At 34.1% G+C, this 25474-nt stretch overlaps 2 protein-coding genes across 6 annotated transcripts in view; one reads left to right on the forward strand and one right to left on the reverse strand.

The window, feature by feature from the left end:
* Nucleotides 1-302: 302 nt before the first annotated feature.
* On the forward strand, nucleotides 303-3809 carry phox2ba (paired like homeobox 2Ba). Its single transcript, XM_051121283.1, has 3 exons — nucleotides 303-606; nucleotides 1318-1505; nucleotides 3355-3809. Exons 1-3 carry the CDS (start codon nucleotides 414-416, stop codon nucleotides 3652-3654), a joined length of 681 nt encoding a protein of 226 aa, XP_050977240.1. The 5' UTR covers nucleotides 303-413; the 3' UTR covers nucleotides 3655-3809.
* Nucleotides 3810-4102: 293 nt separating this feature from the next.
* The window catches only part of limch1a (LIM and calponin homology domains 1a), a 63227-nt gene continuing 41855 nt past the window's right edge, over nucleotides 4103-25474 (reverse strand). For 3 of the 5 annotated variants that reach the window (XM_051106634.1, XM_051106609.1, XM_051106645.1), the window contains 16 exons: nucleotides 24471-24603; nucleotides 24233-24390; nucleotides 23672-24140; nucleotides 20457-20763; nucleotides 18812-18930; nucleotides 18526-18613; nucleotides 15957-15982; nucleotides 13905-14018; nucleotides 13140-13232; nucleotides 12862-13067; nucleotides 12466-12560; nucleotides 10332-10440; nucleotides 10030-10116; nucleotides 8104-8212; nucleotides 7921-8023; nucleotides 4103-7371 (listed from right to left, as the gene is read on the reverse strand). In XM_051106634.1, coding sequence (XP_050962591.1) covers nucleotides 7346-7371; nucleotides 7921-8023; nucleotides 8104-8212; nucleotides 10030-10116; nucleotides 10332-10440; nucleotides 12466-12560; nucleotides 12862-13067; nucleotides 13140-13232; nucleotides 13905-14018; nucleotides 15957-15982; nucleotides 18526-18613; nucleotides 18812-18930; nucleotides 20457-20763; nucleotides 23672-24140; nucleotides 24233-24390; nucleotides 24471-24603 — 2242 coding nt within the window. In that variant the 3' untranslated portion in view covers nucleotides 4103-7345. The remainder of the gene's footprint in view (nucleotides 7372-7920; nucleotides 8024-8103; nucleotides 8213-10029; nucleotides 10117-10331; nucleotides 10441-12465; nucleotides 12561-12861; nucleotides 13068-13139; nucleotides 13233-13904; nucleotides 14019-15956; nucleotides 15983-18525; nucleotides 18614-18811; nucleotides 18931-20456; nucleotides 20764-23671; nucleotides 24141-24232; nucleotides 24391-24470; nucleotides 24604-25474) is intronic. The other 2 variants (XM_051106625.1, XM_051106617.1) reach the window with 2 other exon arrangements.

Raw genomic sequence — 25474 nt, forward strand, 5'->3', positions numbered from 1 at the left:
AATAAAATAAATAAATAAATAAATACATAAATAAGGCTACGTCATAAATGTGTTTTTAACTATTAACTCAAAACACATTTTAGTGCAAAATCAAAAAAAAAAAAAAAAATTAATTAATTAATAATAAATAAAATAAAATAAAATAAAATAAAATAAAATAAATAAATAAAATAGATGTAGCTGTAACATGCTATGGTAGCCTAATACATTTATTAGGCTGTTGGCTGATATGATGCAGGTGGAGGGAGAGATGATGGAGAGACATGTCAAAAGCATAATACAATGAGACCCACCGCCACGTGTCAGTGACCGACTTAATCAACTGAACTCCAGGGCTAATAAAAGCCACAGAGCCCTCACATAAGAAACAGTTCCGAGGACATCAGAGACACTTTGCGAGTGTTGCAATAGTGATGGAGTACAGCTACCTGACGTCTACTGCGTACGACTCTGGGATGGACACTGGCCGAACTTCTAGCCGCTCCACAGAGTTCAGCTCCTGCAGTCAGCCCTTCAGTTTTCAGTATAACAGGTGCAATTTAGGAAACACAAGCAGTTGCCATTTCATTGCGCCTGGCTCTCATCAACCCTCACACTACATAACAGGTTAGTCTATGCTTTAATCATATTTATTAGTAGGCTATATCAAACTAATTAAGGATGTAAGCTAATTATTTGCATTAGCTAATATAAAAAATGTAAAAGTTGATAGCAACCTTTTTTCACATAGGCTCCCAAGAAATGTATTTTTAATTAATTTTATTAATTTATTTTTAAAGATATTAATACTTTTATTCAGCAAGGATGCATTCAATCAAAAGTGACAGATAATATTTTACAGTCGTAATAAAAAAATCAACTAAACACTGTCCTATTTATCAGAATCCTGCAAAAAGTATCATCATCAACAACAACAAACAAACAAAAAACAAACAAATAAAATAAGTAATAATGAAAAAAAAATAATAAGCAGCACAACAGTTTTCAGCATTGCGCCAAAGCGGCACAATACATCAACACAGTGTTGTCTTTTACTGTTTTTTTTTTCTCTTTTCTAGAATTGATTTTGCTCCATATTTCGATTTACGACTAACATTATGCAGCAAAAAATACACATTTACATTTTAAAATATATTAAAATGGAAAACAGTTATTTTAAGTTGTAGCCTACAAATATTTCACAATTTTTTTTTTTTTTTTACTGTGTCTTTATAATAAATGCAGCCTTGGTTAGAATAATGGTGAGGCTTTTTAGGGATATAACGCAATATAAAACATATGTTTTTGTGTTTGATTAAAATTTCATTCAATTTCCAGTTCATCATAATCTTTTGGCTTATGAACGGGGCGTCCAGGAGAGACGTAAACAAAGGCGCGTCCGCACCATCTTCAGCAGCGCGCAGCTGAAAGCGCTAGAGCGCGTGTTCTCACAGACTCAATATCCAGACATCTACACCCGAGAGGAGCTCGCACAGGAGATCCATCTTACTGAAGCTCGAGTTCAGGTATCTGCGTTCTAAGCAACAGAACATACAACCGTACAAGCAGTTATAAACAAGAGTAAACAACATTGGCGCAGACTTCAGAAACTGATTAATTATTTTTATTTTGCTCAACAAGTGTAGAGGTATTCATGCAATATCTAACCTAATTTAAAATGTTTTCATAAATAACTGGATAACCTGTATTGTATCTGACATTAACGTTAATTAGTTCAACCAAAAATTAATATTCTGTTATTAATTACTCACCCTCAGGTTGTTACAAACACATAAGACCCTCGTTCATCTTCGGAACACAAATGAAGATATTTTGCTGAAATCCGAGAGCTTTTTGACCCTGCACAGACAGCAAGGCAAATATCACATCAAGGCCACGTGATTAGTAGTTCAATTAGTAGACTTTATTCAACCTTTTTTCCTTCCATGTCAGTCTTTGACATGAATTCATAAGATCTTTACAAAGACCATTTTACATACAGTGTACCCCACCTTCTACTTGTAAACAATGCGCAGTGCATCCGGGTTCCACATTAGAACACCGGGGAGTCAAAGACGGCCGCAGAAGAGAAGAAATTGTCAAATAAAGTCATTGTTTTAGTTTTCTTTATGCACAAAAAGTATTCTTGTAGCTTCATAACACTATGGTTGAACCAATGTTGTTATATGGACTATCCCTGGTGAAAAAAACAGCATATGCTGGTAGCTATGTTTTGATGCTGGGATGCTGGTTAGGTATGTTTTTGTGCTGGTTTAAGCTGGTCCTTTGCTGGTTCATGCTGGTCATGTTGCTGGTCAAGGACCAGCATAAACCAGCAAAGGACCAGCATAAACCAACTAAGGACCAGCACAGACCAGCAAAGGAACAGCTTAAACCAACACCAAAACATACCTAACCAGCATCCCAGCATCAAAACATAGCTACCAGTATATGCTGTTTTTTTCACCAGGGATTTTAACAATGTCCTTACTACCTTTGTGGGTCTTGAACATCAGAAAGATCTCGGACTTCATCAAAAATATCTTAATTTGTGTTCCGAAGATGAACGAAGGTCTTACACTGTGTCCTAACTACACGGAACATGACAAGACTCCAGCAACACACAGTTTTTATCTCTCCACATCAGACACGACGCGACAGCAAGACATGACCGTATCACTGAAATATCACAGCCGTTCAGAAGTGCACTACACTCTCAACTAAATGGACAAGTTTAAAGTCTAATTCATAAATACTAAACCTTTTTAACATTGTTAAAACTAAATATCATGACTGATACCATCTTTGTCATGAAAAACACTTGTTGGTTCGCATTGAGTTTGCAGTTTTTACGTATATGTTTGCTTCAATTTATTTTCAAGATCTGAGGTAAACTATCTTGTTTTCAGTATGGCTATAAATGTCACGCAAATGCGATATTCAAACTCACATTAGACACTTTTAACATTAAATAAAACACATACTCAGTACTTGAGATTATAATTATCATAGTTTGTATGTTATGCTGTTTCAGCTTAACGTCACAGAAATAAAAACCATTTCTAAAATAGAAATTTTGCGTGTCGTCGCCGTGGCTAGTTAGGTCAAAAACTCAGATTAACATAGAAAAGATACCTTTTATCGCAGTTAGGACACAGTGTTATGCATATGGAATGACATGAGGGTGAGTAATTACTGACAGAATTTTCATTTTTGGGTGAACTATCCCTTTAAAAGTAACAAAACCTGAACCTTTCTGTAAAATGCATAACAACTTGAAAATAGTTATGTTGTTAATATCTGGTGGATTTAATTAGGTCAGCCAAATTTAGAAGTTTACTTTTTCATTAAATGGGTTTATTTTATTTTATTTAGGTCTGGTTCCAGAACAGACGTGCTAAATTTCGCAAACAGGAGCGCGCGGCTACATGGATTGAGTCATCCTCCAAACTGAACAGTTCACCTTCCCATGACAGCTCCAAAACGATGACAGTCCCTGACCCAGACAGCACACAACCAAGTCTTATACTAAACCCAGACCACAAACAGGACACCAGCAGTCTCAGAGAGGACCAGGCTTCCGACGAACTTCCCTTGTTAGGGGTCTCTTCTCTTGAAGCACAGAGGTCAAGAGGTCACCAAACTCACTGTGTAACTACTGGCTGCATGTGCTGAGCAGTGAAAAACATGATGTGCCAGTTTAAACATCAGAACCCACTGTTTAGATCGCAATAGTGCCATTTATGTACTTCATTTATGTTATTTATCTGTTAGGTTCTCATGCAAATAGAATTGCATTGGTCTATTCACTGACAAAATTTTTTTTACAAGTATGGGAGAGATACTAGATTTATATCTTTTCTTATTGATTTTAGTATTTTATTAAAATGCAAATAAAGAAAGTGGATCGAAAAGTGATTCATATAATTAGTCAACATACGTAATGTTTTACTGCTTTTGTTCTTTTTTCAGTTATTTATAATAAATATTTAGATTTACAAATAACTTTTTATAACAAATATACAGAGCTTAATCTTTCTTTGAAAATACATTCCGATCAGTGATTAATAATTTTTTACCACTTCATTCAGTCACAAACAGAAGCATGTGGATCAAATGCAAGTGCATTTAAAATAGTTTATTACAGTTTATTTAAAAACATACACTTGCTATAAAAGCCATTGCATTTCAGCGTCTTGTAGGTTGTCTTATATCGCTCATTTTTAAAAGGGTATAATAAATACAGAATATGAAGTTATTTGTCACACACATCTCACTCATCCTTGGCTACTCTTTCCAGTAATTATTGCCTTACTTCAGTCTCAGTTCATATTCTTACAATATCACAAAATAAAACAAACGATATACAAGCAACAATCAAAACCCCCCGGATCTAAATGACAATGTCTTTTAATCTCAAATATTAACAGAAAGCATAAGCAGAAGTTAAAAAAGCAGGAATTATATGCTAGTGCTGCTGTATACAATCTGTCCGTGTTGTTGAATTTGATATTTTAGTGACATTAAGATTGAAATCCTTTTCAGTTGATTTAGATAAATATAGATATTTCACAATTTTACATCTCTAAATGCACATGAAATGAGTGAAAAGCACACAGAGGGCTTGAGTTTCATTTTTTAAATCTCTTGTCCGCACATTCATGGTGTTTGAATAAAGTACAAGGGTAAAAGCAGAGTGCTCAGTGCATATGCATAATACTCTCACCAATACACATTGGTAACTTGAAGCTTTGGATGCAAGGGTGGCCGACACTAGACATTATCTAGGAGCGCATTTCTAAGGCACAACATTGCAGAAGAGAGAAAGGCAACAGAACACATAAAACCGACTTTAACGGAATATTTTCAAAAGCTAAAAGAAAAGGGTTACACTTTACATTACAGTGTTTATTACATAATATACTTCTGATTATGTGGAGCTTACTTTACTCATTCATTTTAGTAGCTTGTAATGTACGGACATTGTAATGTAAAGCGGCATCAAGGGAAGTTTCGGGGATCATGCAATCTTACTATTCAACTGCAAGCAAAACGTAAATATTATTGGATGGAAATGTGAGACCTACCCATTAGAAACATGCTTTCTACATGGTGTTAAACAATGCTGCACAAATAAAGTATCAAACCCCTCACTGATCAAACAAGATAAAACAGGCAATGTGAAACGAAGGAAGGAACAGAACATTTAAATCAAAACCACTCCAGTTCATGAAGACGTGTTTTCAAACCATAAATAAAAATGATGGACAATCTTATCTGTGATTCATGTTGTCAGTTAAGGCATCAGGACAAATCAGCTAGGCCTAAGAGTCGCACATCATGCGTTCGTCTGTTAGTGGAACATTTAAGAATAATGTCAGATACCTGCAAGACCTTTACAAAAACTGAGATTATTTATCATTAATAAAATAATAGATGCAAAATTTTCTGGACATTTGTGCTACCACATGTTCCTCACAATAAAAAATGGATTCAGCCTCATTCTACATCACAGCGGCCATGTTACAATGTGTTTACGTAAGTACTTGAGTAATGTACAACATGTAGTCAATATGTTGTTAATTTCTGGAAGTTTATAATTCCATGTTGTTAGTGTTAGGCCCAAAACATACTCTAAACAAATACGAGAATGTAGATGTTTCTAGCTACGCACCCTCAGTAGTGAGTATGTAGAGTAAACTATGACATACATTTACTTCAAAAATGTCACTGGAAAAACACTGGACACTTATATGTTGCTTCAGTGCTTTAACCGCCAATATTTGATATTCTTGATGTTCAATAAGTTATATTTCTGCTTAGTTTACTGTTCACAGACAACGAACAGTGAAAAAGTTCAAGGTAATAAACTAAACATTTAATATTTAACTTTAGCATAGTTTAACATAGAAATGTTAAACAACCAACCATAATATCCGTTTTTTTTATTATTGAATTATTTGACCATTTTCTACATAGGCTTAAGAATAAGAGTGAATGGTGGCAATAAATAAAATATTTTTTTGTAAACTTATAACTTTTAATATATATATATTATATAAATATATATAAATATATTCTCATTTCTTCTTTCTTACTTATTAGTACCTAAATGGTATTTATTAGTACATTTTGAAAAGGTACTACCCAAGGTCGGAAATTAACGAGGGTTTGTGGCAAAAATGGCACCAAAATAAACAAAAATGGCCATAAATTCAAGACAAAGGGGTAAAAAACGCTTCTGCACAATTAAACAACGTATGTGAAAATGAACAAAAAGTGTCTATTAGTGCAATTATAGATTCCCTCACACTGACTACATCAGATTTTACGCGCTGTTCAGGCAGCGTTGAGCCTTATAACCAATCAAACGCGTTTCTGTTGAGCTTAGAATTGCACTAGCCAATCAGAGGCACTTAGATTAGCCAGCGCTAAAAATTCCGGAGCTGTTGTTGATTGCTCACGCTCGCGAATTTCCTCATCATAAACAACAGTGCAGACACGATGTAAATAAAATATTAATTTCATAGCTTCAGTGAGTATAACCGGGAGTTTTTGTATAAGATGTGCTAGACTTGGCTAAAGTCATGGACTTACATTTTTGTCAATGAAACAAGAATGTTATTCTTGATTAATTAATAATCATAATTACAATATACAGAGCAATAATCTACAATAATGATTTTTGTAATACTGCAGCCCTATAAACTCCTGTTTTACATTTATAATTTAGGTAAAATGTAGCCTATTGTTATTGACAACAGTTTAAAATATTGATTAAAGTAACTTAATTGGGTAAATTTAAGTATTTGACATTAAAGACAACATAGTTTAGTTTTTATAATAATAGGGTTATTATTTAAAAAAAAAAAAAAAAAGCCTTACTGGAAAAGTTAATTTCTGACCCTTTTTCTGATACCTTGGTACATAATCAGTTTGATACTGATGCACTAAAGCAAGAAAGCAGATCTGCATTTGCGGAAAGTATGTTTCGGGCCTTATTGCTATTAAAATGTGAGTAACATGGCCACTGTGAGGTACAGTGCTACCAGTTCTTCTCCTTCAAAAGTTTAAAACTAACAGTATGATCAGACTCGCTGTAATCTCTGTAATATTTTATGGACTCTTTATCATGTAAGCGATAAGGTCATTTTTCAGCAAGAACAAAGACAATCAAATAATGTCCAGAGGAAAACCCATCATGTTTACATGATTCCAGTTTTGACATTAATGTCTATGCTTGATTGTGCTGTAAGGAAAACTGTTGGAAACGTTGTATAAACGCAAAATCCATTCTTCTTGGGTATGGTCCTGGGCTGGTTTAACCTGATTTCAGTTCCATTTCCTTGTCAGAAGTACGGAGGCATCACAACGTTGTTGGCTGGCCAGCAGCTGCAAGGAAGGAGCACATTAAAACAGTAAATCTGTAAAAAGGTCCTGAAAATATGTTTTACTCTGGTACCAGAACCAAATAAAAAAATAAAATAAAATAAAAAAAACATAAAAATATTATCAAATTTTTAAAAACGATGATAATTTTTTTACTTTAATAAAATATATTTTATGGTAAATTATTGCTAAACATTGCAGTTATTTTTTTTCCCAGCTTGTTATGAAATGCAATGCATTTCCAAACCAATGCAATTATCACCTGAATGGACTATGTCTATTTTTCACCTTTTCTAATTAAACTAATTTTGTAAAATTCCAATGTAATTAAATAAAATTGTAAAAAGTGTGAAAATATTATCATTCGATTGTAATTACATTATTAAATATATTTATAATACATGTAAATGTGTGTATTTAAGGTAAAAAAATGCACAGAAACAGATTTTCTATCTGGTTTATCTTAAAAAAATACTAGACAAAAGGGACTTACAATAACCTGCACATTAGGATCATGTTTAAGATACAATAAAAAAACACATTAAGACTCACCCCTTGATTTTATGTAGCATTCTTGACAATTAAGAAGTCCATTTCGAATTCTGACGTCAGTTCCAGCACTTGTGTCACCGAGTAACCCTTTACATATGCCACACTGGAACACATCAGATATTGATATAAAAGGCTGCACAAGTTACTTACACACACAGAGAAACAAAAGCATATGGGTATTACCTTAAAACACTGAATATGGAAGTACAACCCCAAGCTTTCAATGATCATAGCTGCTCCTTTACCCAACGGATGTGCACAACTGGAGCAAAGCTTCTTTCCACTTACTGACCTGCAGAGGGCGCCACATAACGCCATAAATTAATGCAAAACATGAACATTTAACATTCTTGTCTGGTCTTGTCAGGTCTTGGATGAAAAGCAATAACAAAAAAAGACTATAAAGAGGTAACAAATGCAATACAGGCCAGCAATATAAACAAATGGGATTGTGCGCACATAAGCATTTAGCATGATTATGTAACTCCTGAAATGAAAGCACTGATTATGCCTTATAATTATGGTGATACAACTTGAGAACTTAAGATGATATGCTGAACTTTTGCATTTCAAATGGATGCATTAAAGGAATAGTTCACCCAAAAAAAAAGACAAAACACTGAAAATTCACACACCCTTAATATGTACACTACCAGTTAAAAGTTTTTGAACAGTAAGATTTTTAATGTTTTTTTCAAGACGTCTCTTCTGCTCACCAAGCCTGCATTTATTCGATCCAAAGTAAAGCAAAAACAGTAAAATTGTGAAATATTTTTTACTATTTAAAATAACTGTTTTCTATTTGAATATATTTTAAAATTTATTTTATTCCTGTGATCCAAACTAAATTTTCAGCATCATTACTCCAGTCTTCAGTGTCACATGAGTCTTCAGAAATCACACTAATATAATCAAATGTGTATTAAGTGATGATAAAGACATGTATAATGTTACAAAAGAATTCTATTTCAGATAAATGCTGTTCTTCTGAACATTCTATTCATCAAAGAAACCTGAAAAAATTCTACTCAGTTGTTTTCAACATAATAATAATAATAATGATAATAATAATAAATGTTTTTTTAACAGCAAATCAGAATATTAGTGATAATAATAATGATTTCTGAAGGATCATGTGACTGGAGTAATGATGCTAAAAGTTCAGCTTTGAAATTTAGAAATAAATCACATTTTAAAATAATATTCAAATAGAAAAGTCATTTTAAATAATAAAAATATTTCAAAATTTAATGTTTCTGCTGTTCTTTGGATCAAATAATTGCAGGCTTGGTGAGCAGAAGAGACTACTTTAAAAAGCAAAAAATCTAAAACTTTTGACTGGTAGTGTAGGTGAATTTGTTTCTTCATTGGAATAGATTTAGAAAAACTTAGCATTACATCACTTGCTCAACAGTGGGTCCTCTGCAGTGAATGGGTGCCGTCAGAACAAGTGTCCAAACACTGATAAAAACATCACAATAATCAACAAGTAATCCACACGACTCCAGTCCATCAATTAATGTCCTGTGAAGTGAAAAGCTGTGTGTTTGTAATAAACAAATTCATCAAATTGCTGAAATATAAGCCCACAATACATAACACTTGTGAAAAAGTCATCTCATCTGATTCAGTAGAGTAATATACACAGATCAAGTACTGTTTAAAAGCAAAAACAAATATGTTGGTGGATTTTGCTATGAGAAAACAACAGGGGTTGGACTGAATAATGTGGTGTTTTTAACAGCTGTTTGGACTCTCATTCCGACGGCACCCATTCATCGCATAGGATCCATTGGTGAGTGATGTAATGGTACATTTCTCTAAATCTGTTCTGATGAAGAACTAAACTACATTTTGGATGGCCCGAGGTTGAGTACATAAGCAAATTTTCATTTCTTTGGGCAAACTGTTTCTTTAAACCAATATTTTTGCTTTTAAATTAAATGCAATAAATCTTAAAAGCCAGTTCAACAGCATGACGCAGTCACTGTGTCTGGGTGAAACGCATAAATGCTTTTGAAGCCTATTACTGAAAACCTCCTCATACACACATACACACACACATGTGTCTCCATGTGATTGAGTATGTGTTGGAGGGAAGGCTCATACCTGCTGGGTGATGGAGGTGGCGTGTCTTGTGATGGTGTGGGTGATTTTGATGGGTGTGTCCCTAAAACATTTTCACACGACCCAGTCCTGCCAGCAGCCGCACACACATACACACAAGCACAGAGATACACAACTGTGAAAGCAAGTCATATGCAGAAATGTTCCATGTGCCAAAAAAAACCTCATATGATCTGATCTGTAAAACATCCTCCACTTATAGCAAAGCCAAGCAGCATTTTGGCACACATGTGTGTATGCAAGCCAGCATGCATTCCCACAAACACACACACATATACACGCACCTCCTCATCCTTGTGGTCTGGCTCTGAGGTGGACTCTGTTTACGATCCAGTGAGGCAGTTTTCTTCAAATCCTCTTGTCTGTCTTTAGACTTGCAGCTCCAAGAGCTATCTGTAATAACACAGAGAAAAACCGTGTGTGTCCAGTGTGTTCTTATATATGTAAAACATTGTTGCAGATGAGTAAAGCAGTAAAGTATATGCTCTTGCGTTTTTCTTTAAGTTTTAATAAGGCTATTTTTATGTTGTAATATTTAAACAACTTTTTTGATATTATTTAGATTTTAAAAATGTGGGTTGAATAATTTTGGCTATTTGTAGAAACGTTTTGTCCTCCAAATCAAAGTCATCATGGCGTAAACAACATAGAAGAAAAAAAAAAGATCCTTTTAGATCATAAAGGCACAATATGTAAGTTTTCGCTGCTAGAGGGCGCATATTCAAAACAAACAAAGAAACAAATGCGTAGTTTGATGACGCCATGATTGAGTGTGGAATCATGGGAGTTGTCTTTATCCTCACAGCTAATGCAATCCATCGGGACTCAGAAATCATGTCCGTGGATGAGCTAATATATTAAAGATTTATTAAGGTCACTGTTCTATTAAGCAGGGTGGGGCTGGAAGTCGTGGAAGTGAATTGAGGACACTGAAGCGTTTGCTAATGAAGGATGAGTGAGATACACGGCTCGAAAGCAGCGGAGCTTTTATTATGCCACAGTCGAGCACTTCCGCTCCTTCCGGTCATGCATAAAAATGTTTTAAAAAAGCAGCGCTGTTTTATCATACTAGATACATTTGAGTGTGTTGAGAGTTCTGTTATAATGCTACTCTGTGTGTTTGTCAACAGTCTAATAAAATGCATAAAATATTAAAGTGTCTTTGGGGTTTCCATGTTTTCTACAAAAATAAAACCAGAAAAACAAGTGTGTATAACATCACTGGCAGGTGACGCAATGACACAGTCCATTACACTAGTAAGAATATTGCTTATTTCTCTGGACCTAAACATTTTTCAAAACATTTTGGCTAATGTAAATACACAAGTCAGCAAAACATGTAACATTGTTCTATTGGTTTTGGGATATCTGATTAAGAAATCTTACATATTGTGCCTTTAATGTGTGTATTAAGGAAACAATATCAGATATTTTTTACTTTCTTTCTTTATTTTCAGGTCAAATGGTGTAACCCTAAAAAAAATAGAGATTAGAATTTTATATCTATCTATCTATCTATATAATATATTCTAAGTAATATTAATATATATATATTATTCTGCATTCTAAGTAATATTAATCAAACTGCAGTAGATTTGTTTTTATTATGTAATAATAACAAAAAAAATACAGCTAACTACTATATATATATATATATACACACACACACACAATAATTTATAATATAATAATAATAATAATAAAACTATTATTTAGAATAATATGAAATAATATTATAGCAAATATTTATAATAATTAATATTACAATATTACTATTATAATGTCATATTTTAAATATTAAAAAAATTAAATATCGAAAATGTTGCTATAAGCAGATTTCTAATAACTTCTTGTCCACCAAAACAAGGTTATGATATTTAATTAAAATTATAATAATAATTAATAATAATAATAGTAACAATTCACCTTAAAAATTATGTTTTTACTTTTTACATATGGCTTTACTTGAGATTTTACAAATTTTAAATTTTAAATTTTAATATATATATATATATATATATATATATATATATATGTATATATATGAATGTATGTATGTATGTATTATTTCTGAAAACCTCTTGTCCTCCAAATCAAGATCATGATATTTAATTCAAACTATAATTAGTATTATTAATAATAATAATAATAATAATAATTCAAATTATGTTTGAAAACATTGTTGAAAGTATTCAACACACAAGAAAAGTTACTTTTTACATGCTGGTTTAAATAAATAAATACATAAATGAATAATGAAATAAATATTTGTAGATAACATTTTCAAAATTTATGAAACCAAGAAATATTGATCTTTTTTTAGGATTTTTACATGTTTACTAAAACTATTTATTTTATAAATTACATTTTGTCACTTATGACATTCATTTTGAGCCAGGGTTAGTGTTTGTGTCTTACCCTGTATAAACTGCAGTTGTGGTGTAGCTGTTTGGCTCTCCTGAGGTTCAGTTCTCTGACCGTTCTGCTGAGCTGGTGTGATTACTTGATCAGGGCTAGAGAGGTTATATTAACATTGAAACATCCTTTCAGACATATCCTGTTTGCAGAGTTATGATATTAACACTCTGTATTTGACCATTACACTTTTTCCAGTAACAAGTTGCCAGAGTACATCAAAATCAGCTTTTAACACCACAAAAAACACTGAATTAAATTGCGTTTAACATGAAAATTTGGAATTATACATTTTTGCAGGTTCTGGTTCAGTCACATTATTGCTTGCCTTAGTGGAAACACAAGCTGTTTACAGATGCCTGGGATATTTCTTTCTAATGGATTTTGTATGTACTCCACCTGTGCGTGAGTCCGTTACTCTGGTTCGTCTGTGCCTGTTTCTCCAGCACTTCCTGTTTCCTTTCCCAGTCAGCCAAGGAGAGGACAATGGTGTCATGTGGGGCTGAGGGCTGGGTGAGGGACGGAGCCTCTGTCACCACACTGGATGATAAACTTGAGTTGCGAGGGGTCAGTGGGGTCACGGTTTCCTCCAGTATCCTCCTTTCCTATAGATGAACAACTAATTAGTGGTCATTAAGAACCAATTAGAGGTCACGTGGAACTATTAGAAGACGTACCTCTTCATGGTGTCTCCTTTCCTCCTCTTCCACTTCTCTCTGTGCTCTCTCCCACTCCTCCTTCAGCTTCTCCTGCTCTCGCTGATATTTCTCCTGCAGAAAAAGAAAAAGTTGTTAGTCGGTTTTGTTTTCTTTGCACACAGAAAGTATTCTCGTAGCTTCGTAACATTACAGTTCAACCAATGATATCACATTGACTTTTTTATTGATGTTCTCACTACCTTTCTGGGCCTTGAATGTGGTAGTTGCGTTGCTGTCTATACAGGGTCAGAAAGCTCTGGGATTTCATCAAAAATATCTTAATTTGTGTTCCGAAGATGAATGAAGGTCTTACGGGTTTGGAACGACATAAGGGTAAGTAATTAATGACAGAATTTTCATTTTTGAATGAACTATCCCTTTAATTTCTTTACAAAACAATCTTACTGACCCCAAACATTTGGAAAATAGTGTATGAAACCAACATAAATACACAAGTGCTTTTGTGACCCTTATGAAAATTGAAGCTTCAGTGAACTTCATTTATTGTAACTGGAAGGACAAGATTGAACACATTCTTCAAAATTCCTCCTTTTATACTTTGCAGAAGAACAGGTTCTAGGTATACAAAAGTCATCAAACAGTGTGATAGATTTGAGAGAAGGTGAAGGGTAGACAGGAACAGATGGAAAAATGCTAACCAGAACACAACAGACAGAGGAAGTTGTCTCTACAGAACAGGTGGTGCTCACTTCACTCAGACAAACCCCAAGCTGGCTATTGTACCTGTAGCAGGCGTTCCTGCTCCTGTTGCCACCTCTCCTGTCGCTTACGCTCTTCATTAGGATCCCACGTCCAGTGGTCAACCCTTTTTGCAAGGTTCAACATTGGGGTTTCAATCTGATTCACACACACACACACACATACATACAGAAGCAAAAATGAAAAGAGGAAAGTAGGTAAGAAGACAGGGTGCATCTAACGCTGTTCCAACTAGGTATGAGCATGAGTACTCAAAAGTAATGATTAATTATTTAAAATCAGTTGTGTAACTTGTTTTTAACTTGCCAAAATGGGGCCTCTTATTTTACGAATGATTGAAACCACATGCATAATTGCTTTGAAATCTGATTTTTTTTTTAAACGTTTCTCATTTTTAACAGTCAGATCAGATTTAAAAAATGTTTTTTTTTTAACATTTGACAGCCAAATTGTCATTTGCAACAAGAAATTTCGAAATAGTATTAAAACTATTAAGATTTTCTTTGATTTAAATAAAGCTGAAACAAAATAAAACAAAACTAAAAATTAAACTTAACAACAAAGTTTTAACTTCTATTTTAATAAATTGCCATGACAACATAAATATAATTTATATAATGATATAAATATATAATATAAATAATATAAAATATAATAATATGTCAAAAGTATGTAAAATTACTAAAACTAAAAATATATTAAAAAAGACAGCAGCTATTTGCACTATTTGTAAACAGTGATAGAGGCTATTTACACTGAAAATAGCATATTTTCTTAAAGGAGAACTCCACTTCCAGAACAACAGTTTACAGATAATATACTCACCCCCTTGTCATCCAAGATGTTCATGTCTTTTTTTCTTTAGCTGTAAAGAAATTGTGTTTTTCAAATAAAATATTTCAGGTTTTTCTCCTTATAATGCCCTGAGTTTGAACTTCCAAAATGCAGTTTAAATGCGGCTTCAAATGATCCCAAATGCGGTTGTAAACAATCCCAGCCAAGAAAGAAGGGTCTTATCTAGCGAAACGATTGGTTATTTTCAGAAAAATAATACAGTTTATATACTTTTTATTCTCAAATGCTCGTCTTGTCTTGCTCTCCCTGAACTCTGTGTATTTTGGCTCAAGACAGTTAGGGTATGTCAAAAAACTCAGACATACCCTCAACTTCAAAATCGTCCAAAATCGCTGTTTTTGTAATGAAAATAACCGATCGTTTTGCTAGATAAGACCCTTCTTCCTCGTTTACGGCCACATTCTGGATCGTTTGAAGCCGCATTTAAACTACATTTTGGAAGTTCAAACTCAGGGCACCATAGCAGTCCATTATATGGATAAAAATCCTGAAATGTTTTCCTCAAAAAACATAATTTCTTTACGACTGAAGAAAGAAAGACTTGATCATCTTGGATGACAAGGGGGTGAGTACATTATCTGTAAATTGTTGTTCTGGAAGTGGACTTCTAGATTCTATTTACACTAAGTTAAAATAGCAGAATTTTTTGCTATTTATAATACTTATTGCAAAATCTGTGCCTCAGTATTGTAGTACATTATAAAACAGTATGCAATAATAACGTATTGAGTTTAAATTATAGTTTTAATTCAAATTATTAAATGGATGCCACCTTAAAAAATGTAGCCAATAAAAAGGTTAGCCAATAGGTGGATTTGAACCCCAGGTCGATTGCGTTGAAAAACTATGCCACACACTTTACCAACTATACCACTGGAGCTGTTATTTAGGAGGCATCTTTTGAAGTGTTGACTATTCAAATCACACATTTGTGGGCGGAGTTACTGTAAATAGCCTCTGCCAACAAGACAGGCTATTTGCACTTAGTGTAAATAGACACTCCGATAAAGCTCATTCAAAACGTAAAGCTATTGGTGCGAAGACCAAATACAATATGTTCCCATCAAGCCAGTACTCTAGCAGCCAAAATGACCGAAATGCACATCCCTAGTTATAATGAGTGACTAACAAAGGAAAAAACACTTAAAAGAAATACAGAAAGAGGAAAAAGGAGAGATTCTGAAAGAATGAGTGTGAGTTTGGCACAATTTAAGTACTTACACAATCAATGGAGTAGTCAATCCCCTCTGTGGAAGAAAGAAGAAGAGAACAGTGGCTTTAGAAACTCATCATATGCTCATTAATCTTTCCATATGCTAATGAAAGCAATAGCACCACAGGAGCTCAAAGTGGTACACAGAGTGTAAAACATTAAAATGACACGAACAAAGAGAAGTGTTAAGACACAATGTCTCTATTTACAGCCATTACTGACATCCATCTTGTAATCCCTGTTTACATATATTATTAATATTACTCACTTGCATCTCCAGTTGATCTCATATGTGCGCTTATGATCAGATTTTGACAGGTCTCTTTGTGACTACAGATTGCAAATTCAGTGTGGTCATGTATATCTACACCACCACCTGGTTTGAGTGATTCAATCCAAGATTTTGGACACTGTTTACACCTGTATGTATCACCTGAGATGGATATGAATACCAGGTATAAGCAGAGAAGACAAGAAGGATCTGTTCTCTGTGAGTTGTAAATATAGACATGAAAACAACAGAAGCAATATAACACAGAGCATCTTAATTTCTACATGTTTAATTTCTGCGGACCGCTGTACAATGATCAGACTAAATAAATCTATAGTCATGGAGTGCTGATATATGTCCATGCTACAGATGCCCAATGAGGACAAAAAGAAACACAATTCTATGTTTAGAAGAAATGATGAGGAAAGACTGGAGTATGAGTGGGTAAACTAAATAAAATCCTTAAGAAATTATGCAAGATTTTGTAATCAAAGTACATTTTGTACCTGGCTATTAAAATTAATTTTATGTCAAAGCAAAATTTATGTGGGTCTATATAAGTATATATCAGTAAATTGCAATTGTATAAATATATTATATGACTAGCCATTAATTATTAAATATAATATATTAATATATTTCTAATAATAATAACAATAATAATAATAATATATATATATACACAACCGTTCAAAAGTTTGGGGTCAGTACATTTTTATTGTTTTTTTTTTTGTTTTTTTTTTAAAGAAATTAATACTTTTATTCACCAAGGATGTATTAAGTTAATAATTAAAAGTTTATTAAAAGTTAATAATAAATAATTTACATTGTTATAAAATATTTATATTTTGAATAAACACTGTACTTTTTAAACTTGTTATTCATGAAAGAAAAAAAATCACAGGTTCCAAAAAATATTTGGCAGCACAACTGTTGATATTATCCAACACTGATCATTCTAATAATAAATCCGCATATTAGAATGATTTCTGAAGGATCATGTGACACTTAAGACTGGAGTAACAGCTGATAAAAAAATCAGCTTTTCATCACAGGAATAAATTCTATTTTAAAATATGTTAAAATAAAAAACATTATTTTATATTGTAAAAACATTTTGCAATATTACTGTTTTTTTTCTATATTTTTAATCAAATAAATGCAGCCTTGATGAGCATAAGAGACTTCTTTAAAGACTATTACAAGTCTTACTGACCCCAAACTTTTAAACGGTAGTGTATATATATATATATATATATATATATATATATATATATATATATATATTTTTTTTTAAATAATAGAATTTTTGAAAACGTTATTAATGACAAAATTTCTGGTTTTGTTAAAAATGATGTCAAACAGAGGAACATTTGTGGGGATAATTTATGAAAAAAATATCAGAATATAATATAATATAATATAATATAATATAATATAATATAATATAATATAATATAATATAATATAATATAAAAAATACAGTAAAATCAGTAATATTGTGAAATATTATTATAATATAAAAAAACATTTTCTTTTTGTTTTTTACAAAATTACAAATGTAATTCATTTCTGTGATGGCAAAGCTGAATTTTTAGCAGCGATTACTCAAGTCTCACATGATCCTTCAGAAATCATTCTAATATGCTGATTCAGTGCTCAGGAAACAGTAATATTATTAATATTATCATTAATAAACAGCTGTGCTGCTGATAGATTTTTGAGGATTCACAAAAAAATAGGAAGTTAAAAGAATGTACATAATGTACAGTATAATATTAGATATCGGTCTCCTTTGTCCTTAACTTTATGACAACTTAAGGTAAAGTGCTACAGCTTACTCCACTCTCCTCTACACTCAAAAAACAGTTTCAAAAATCTGTAGTGCCTCATAATGCCCTCAGTGGACAAGCATTTACTGTACAATGCACCTCCACAGGAGAAGTCAATGGAGGCTGACAAACAAGAGATGATCAGCGGTGGGCAGATGCATCATCTGCCGCTCATGGGGAAGGATGCTCTGTGCGATTAGTTCATCTATCGCTTTTACCTGTTGGAGCGAAGAACTCCCAGCGTAACCTAGAGCTATTGGAGGAATGTGAGGACTCTAACAGACCCACAAGCACACCAAATGACAGAAGGGTAATCAATGAAAGAGACAAAAAGCAAGAGAGAAGAGTAGAAAAAGTAAACCAGAAAGAAAGGTAACCAAGAAGAGGATTTAGAGGAGGTAAATAACTAAAAAGTTGGAAAGCTGGAGTACGGATTAATTTGGTCATCACTGTATTAAAGTTAGGAGGTATTACCTGTCATTGAGAGCGAGCATGAAGTCTGTTCAGCCTTGCTTGACTCGGCAGTTGAGCTCACATCACATGAATTATGGACTGAATCAAGCTGAGGGGAATGAAAAGAAAATCACTGCTGGTTTTTACAGTCAATATAGAAATAAAAGCATTTTTCCAATAGAATACACAGCGGCACTAATCACTTACTTTCAGCCAGCTTGAGGTTTTACTTTTAAGAATTAGCTGATGTATTGGAAAATTAATGAACGTTTTATTACAAATTGAAAAGAGAGAAATCATGGCCCACCTGCTCTGTGCTGGACGTGTCATTTGGTGGGACGGGGTGAGTCTGGGTGAGTTCTGTCACTATGGTTGTTGTAACAACACAGCTGCGCTTCATCATCGTGTCAGGCACTGGCTGTTTTCCTGATGAAATAGAAAACTGTAAGGTAATATAAAATGATTCAGTCTATGCTGCCTCTTCTTTAAATTGGTCAGATCATATCATTTGTGACCCTGGACCACAAAACCAGTCTTATGTAGCACAGATATATTTGTAGCAGTAGCCAAAAATACATTGTATAGGTCAAAATTATCGCTTTTTCTTTTATGCCCAATATCATTAGGATATGTTTCAGGAAGATTTTTGGTACCTTTCCTACCATAAATATATATCTAAACTTAATTGCTAAGAACTTTATTTGGACAAATTCATTTAGTTTTTTTTTTTTTTTTTTTTTTTGCAACCTCAGATTCCAGATTTTCAAATAGCTGTATGTCAGCCAAATATTGTCCCAACAAACCATACATCACTGGAAAGCATATTTATTCACCTTTCAGATGTTGTATATATCTCAATTAAAAAAAAAAAAAAAAAACCCTTTTTTTTATCTTTGTTTCAAAAGTTTATTTTTGCTCAGTTAGAAATTTGTATATGTTTGCACTTAGAGTTAAGTTTTTGAACACCTGATAGGTGTAACTGATGTAAAATGTGGTCAAAAGTGTCAATGTATTAATCTAGATGACTACTTTAAACTACTTTCGCTACTTAACTATTTCATCAAAAATATCTTAATTTGTGTTCGGAAGATAAAAGAAGGCTTTACAGGTTTGGAACGACATGAGGGTGAGTAATTAATGATAGAATTTTCATTTTTGGGTGAACTATCCCTTAAAATATTAAAAAAAAAACTGTCTGAGGAAGAAGTTCTGATTTTTGAAAGTTACAGTAAACCATCACTGTATGACAGTATTTTTATTTCTCATAAATAAGACTTCTTAAAAAATGATATATGAATCAGAGGTTGCGTTAACCGAAAATTGTCCGTCAGTCCAAAAAATCTAAAGGGCGTCTGTCACTTTGACAGATAACACTGAGGGTGATCTATTGTAAACTGTAGCTGTAATTGCAGCAGAGCACGAGCTACAGAACAAAAACGAAACTGTCACGAATGCGTTTGATTACACAGGTGAGTAGAGAATTAGATATGAAACAAAGTGTCAGATTGGAAAAGTAACATAAAGCCTAGCCTATTGCTATTTATTGGAAGGAAGTCGCACTATGTACTGTTCATTCATCAACTGAAAACAGCATAGACCAAAAGAATCGATATTGGTTCATTAAAATGAGAATCTATGAAAATCGAAAAATCGATTTTTTTGTTTTTTTGTTTACCCAGCCCTAGGGTATTTAGTTGTTTTTAAACACTGCTATGTGAACAAAAATAAAATCAATTAAATGTGTTATTATAATAAAAATATGAAAATTAAAATGACGGGTAATAATAGATTATTATGACAGAATTTTTACGACCCTGTCTGGACCATGTTAAAGTCTAGCGCAACCTCTGATATGAATATATATATATATATTATATGAATATATAATGTATACATATTCTCTACAAACATTCAGAATATTGGAAACTATGGCTAATATTATAATCCTCAACCTTCTGGTTCTGACACTGTCAGTGTAGTTGAGGTGTCTTCTTTGATACTCTCTTCCTGAGGACTAAGAGTACACTCTTTTTCCTCCTTTACGCCTTCATTCTCCCGGTCAGATACAGACGTCTGTGAGTTTTGCTGGTGTTCTGAGGCTTTTAAAACAATTAGCTCCTCATTTTGTTGACTTTGAGTGTCTGGCTTTGGAGGTGAAGAAGAGAAGTTGACTTCAGGACATGACACTGAATCTCTATCATCTCTCTCTCTGTTCTCCTGCTGAGTGTTATCACCGTTCACACGTATCAGCCCATCACTCTGTAATACAAACAAAAAATGTATTTAGGCTGATTTAAAAAAAAAAGACAGATAATTTACTTGCCTTCACGTCATTGTTGCGTACAATACACAATGAGCTATCTAGCAAAATGTCCAGGTTAGTCTTTTTATTCAAAGGCAGCCAATGGTGACTACAAAGTGTTATTGGTCTCATCAAGGGGTGCCCAAACTCAGTCTTGGAGGGCCAGTGTACTGCAGATTTTAGCTCCAACTTGCCTCAATACACCTGTCGGGAAGTTTCTAGTATGCCTAGTAAGAGCTTGATTAGCTGCTTCAGGTGTGTCTAATTGGAGTTGTTGCTAAACCAGAGATTTTCTTACTATTGGGAGATGAGAGTTTCTGTATTACCAGAGATTGTCTTACTATAGCGAGATGAGAAGGTCTGTATTACTTATTATTGGAGAAAGCATAACGGCTAACTGGGATCACATTAAATGATAAGCCGTTTCCTCTAAAAAGCTGGTTATTCAGTATAGTACAGCCTCTCCTCCATTGACATCCATTAAAAAAACGGCCTCTGGTCTCCTTTCCCATGTACTGCCAGACAAGAAGTGTTAGCTTTAGCCGTTAACGCTTTTTCAGCTAATGGTTGCAGGCTCGCCTTCTAGTGACTTTGTGTATTACTTAATATTGGGGAAAGTGTAATGGTCACCTTGGATCACCTGTGCCTTGATAACCAATCACATTACAGCCTTGACGTCACTGAATTTCAGTTCAGAGTTGTGCGACACTCAATCGCCGTTTATGGATACCATAGGAACGAATGGGAAGTGCTGTAAGCTGAATCACACCTGTTGCAAAAAGCCAGTGACTTCTCTTATAAAACGGCCTTTTTTTCAGTGTAAACTCTAAAAATAGTTAAATCCAAAAGTACCCAGCAAGCAATTTTTGGTCTAAAAAACGTATATTAGCCGTTGAAACACAGCCCAGACGTCTAGGCTAAAATAAGGTTGTCATTGGGCTGTCAGTGAAAATTTAATAGACGTCTAAACATAGCCCTAGAATAGACTATAAATATATATATATATATATATATATATATATAAATATATATATATATACATATAAATAAATATATATAAATATATATAAATATAGAACTAAAACCAAACACCTTGTAAACGCTGTTGACTTTGCTTACATGATGAAATATCATACATCTCACAAGTATTTTGCCAAAAAATGACATGTAACTAAATTCAAGATTATTTGGTCTAGAAGTGGGTTATAAATAGCTGGACTATATCGGGTCTATAGTTAAACCAGACGTTGAAATCACGATTATTGCTTGCTGGGTATTGTTTAGTGTAAAATATGTTGAAAATTAGCCGATAGGCAGTCGATTCATTAAATGATAAGCTGTTTCATCTAAAAAAGCTATTTATTCAGCATCGTAAAGCCTCTTCTCCATACACATCATTTAAAAGAAAACAGCCTCTAGTCTCCTTTCCCAAACCGTAAGTGTTAGCTTAATGTTACGCTTTTTTGGCTAAAGGTTGCAGGCTTGCCTTCTATTGGCTTTGGCTAAACTCTGCAGGACTCTGTCCTCCAGCATTGAGTTTGGGCACCCCTGGTCTCATCAATTTTAAATATATACGGAAAAAGCAGCCATTCTGGCCATTCTGAAAGATAATTCTGTTGTGTTTTATGCAAAAAAGAAAACCATACAGATTTTGCACAATATGAGGGTGAGCAATGAGAGAATTTTCATATTTTGGTGAACTATCCTGGCATAACATTGACTCAGGGATTTTCAAACTGGGGACCTGTGAACCAAGAAAAATTTTAGATTTTTTTTTTTTTTTTTTTTAAATCAAAACTATGTTATGAAATGTATGTGCATACACAAAACATAGTTAATAACAAAGTTAATAAAAAACAAAACAATTATCACTATTTAGGATTTTGTCTTTATAATATGATACCTTTTCATACAGTATAAACGGAAGATCATCACATTTGAATGATGAAAAAGTTTGAAAATACCCAGAGAGTTTTTTGCCATCTTTAAAGGGGCCATCGGATGCCCATTTTCCACAAGCTGATATGATTCTTTAGGGTCTTAATAAAAAAAATTTCTATTATACTTTGATTAAAAATTCTCAATGGTTTTGTAAAACAACACCCTTTTTACCTTGTCAAAATGGGCTCTGCAAAAATCATCTCATTCTAAGGGGTTGTTCCTTTAAATGCAAATGAGCTCTGCTCGCCCCGCCCCTCTCTTCTCTCTGTGGAGTGACGATCTTGTTTACTTTAGCCACATTTGGCCGCGTTTAGCCACTAAACTTCCCAACTACCACATTATAAGGAAAGGCGATCACAAAGATTCATAAAAAAACATTTATACACACTTCTTCTATACACAGTGAAGCTGGATCACGAATGATTCGCGCGAACATAGGTGCATTCCCTTCACAAACAAATGTAATCTACTGCATCTTCAGCGGCTCAGATGTCGGGAGTAAATGACGACCACTATGTTTATTATTACATCCAGCAACACAACACCTCAATCGGAGATATTCTTGTCTAACTTACATCCCTGCTTCGGCATCGGACAGGAAAGTTACTGGACTGTGACAGCTGGTCTGAGGTAAGAGCCTATGTCAATCAACTATCGTGGGAGCGGCCTCTGTCGGTGTGACAGCACACCGACAGGCATCTGAGAACGGCTCGATTTGAAACAGGGGATATTATTCCCTATTATATTATTTTTACAGATTAATTAAAAACCACTGCATGTATTTTTATTATTATAGCGTAGATTTGTACATACACTGACAACACACATTAATGTTCAAACAACATGAAAAAGTGAAGTTTGCATCCGATGACCCCTTTAAATGAAATCGTTATTGAGAGTATAGTCTTAGGAAAGTAATCTTGCCTTCACTGATTTGCGGAGTCCTTGGCTGAATTTGGGCTGGCTGTAGGGTTTTGGGGCGATCAGGGGTACAGGCTTTGATGGAGCCGGAGGAACTCGTATGGGTGCTGACAGGATTTCTGGAGCTTTGGTGGCCTCCGCAGGTGATGGTTCAGGGGTTTTGGGTTGTGCCGGTGCCTGTTTTTGTGCAATCTTCTGGTCCACATGGACACTGTGGTGTGTTTGGGTCGTTTGTTCAGGCTCTTGAACCTCTGCTTCTACTAAGGTAGTGCATGTCAGCTTCTTCTCAGGCTGATGGAGCGGTGATGTGTGCATTGGTGAGGCAGCAGATGGCAGTTTGGGGAGCTGGAGTTTCTCCAGTATGGCATCGCTGATGGTGAAACGGAGAGCGTAGCGTTGAAGCACGGCTGCTTTCTCTTCTGGAGTGGAGGCTTTACAGTATTGTTCATGTAGCTCCTGTTCCCTACGTTCCCTGAAAGAGAGAGATCAGTAGAATGTCAATGATGTATTAAAGTGATCATTAAGATATCTGCTAGAGTGTAGAGATTTCAGTTTGTGTCTCACTTCTCCTCTACGATTTCTTTGTATGTCTTGATGCTCTTCCGGCGATGACCGGCTCCTCCATCCGCTGTCATTAGCTTCTCCATCATCTTCCTCTCTTCTTCCTTTTTGATCAGATCTTGAGATGCGCTTCGCCTCCGATTCTTCCAGCGTGCCAAGTCCTACACACAGAAGCCAGAAAATGTACACACTTATGCGTGTGAGCTCATTAAACGTGCTTGTGTGGGTTTGTATGACTCACGTCCTGCCACTGGTCCTCCTCCTCTTTGAGTTTGTTGTACTGGTTGTGTAGGTGCTCGTGTCGTGATTGGCTGTGCGGACGAAGGTAGGACAGCTCATCCTCTTCATCACGCATGTCAATCAAACTCACGCTCCTTTGAATAACAAACAAAAATAGACATGTTTACAAGTGCTGTAACTCTTTTAGCTGAAGATAAAACGGTGCAATCAAAGCCAGATTGACAATAACAGCACATCTCTTCCTCTGAGACCTGAAGGCACCAAGATAGGACATGTCAAAAAATAAACACATATATAAAATGTCAGTGATGTTAAAGAGGAATGAAATGGTTGAGTGAAAAAAATGTTAGAGCAAGAGCAACAAGTGTTTATTAGGACCATGAATAATACAACCAGAACAAATACAATAAAAAGTACAGGTACATTGAAGTCAAAAGTTTACATACACCTTGCAGAATCTGCAAAATGTTAATTATTTTACCAAAATAAGAGAGATCATACAAAATGCATGTTATTTTTTTTATTTAGTACTGACCTGAATAAGATATTTCACATAAAAGATGTTTACATTTAGTCTACAAGAGAAAATAGTAGTTGAATTTATAAAAATTACCCCGTTCAAAAGTTTACATACACTTGATTCTTACTACTGTGTTGTTACCTGAATGACCCACAGTTGTTTTTTTGTTCATGAGTCCCTTATTTGTCCTGAACGCATCAGTGTTAGAACCTTCTGTAATAGTTGCTTATGAGTCCCTCAGTTGTCCTCAGTTTGAAAAGATGGATCTCAAAATCACACAGTCGTTGTTGGAAAGGGTTCAAATACGCAAACATGTTGAAAAACCAAAGAATTTGTGGGACCTGAAAGATTTTTTTCTGAAGAACAGTGGGCAGTTTAACTGTTCAGGACAAAAGTGGATAATTCAGGTAAACATAGTAGTAAAAATCAAGCATATGTAAACTTTTGAAGGGAGTCATTTTTATAAATTCAACTATTTTCTTTTG

This window comes from Labeo rohita, chromosome 1, assembly GCF_022985175.1.
Source record: "Labeo rohita strain BAU-BD-2019 chromosome 1, IGBB_LRoh.1.0, whole genome shotgun sequence".
Classification (NCBI taxonomy): domain Eukaryota; kingdom Metazoa; phylum Chordata; class Actinopteri; order Cypriniformes; family Cyprinidae; genus Labeo; species Labeo rohita.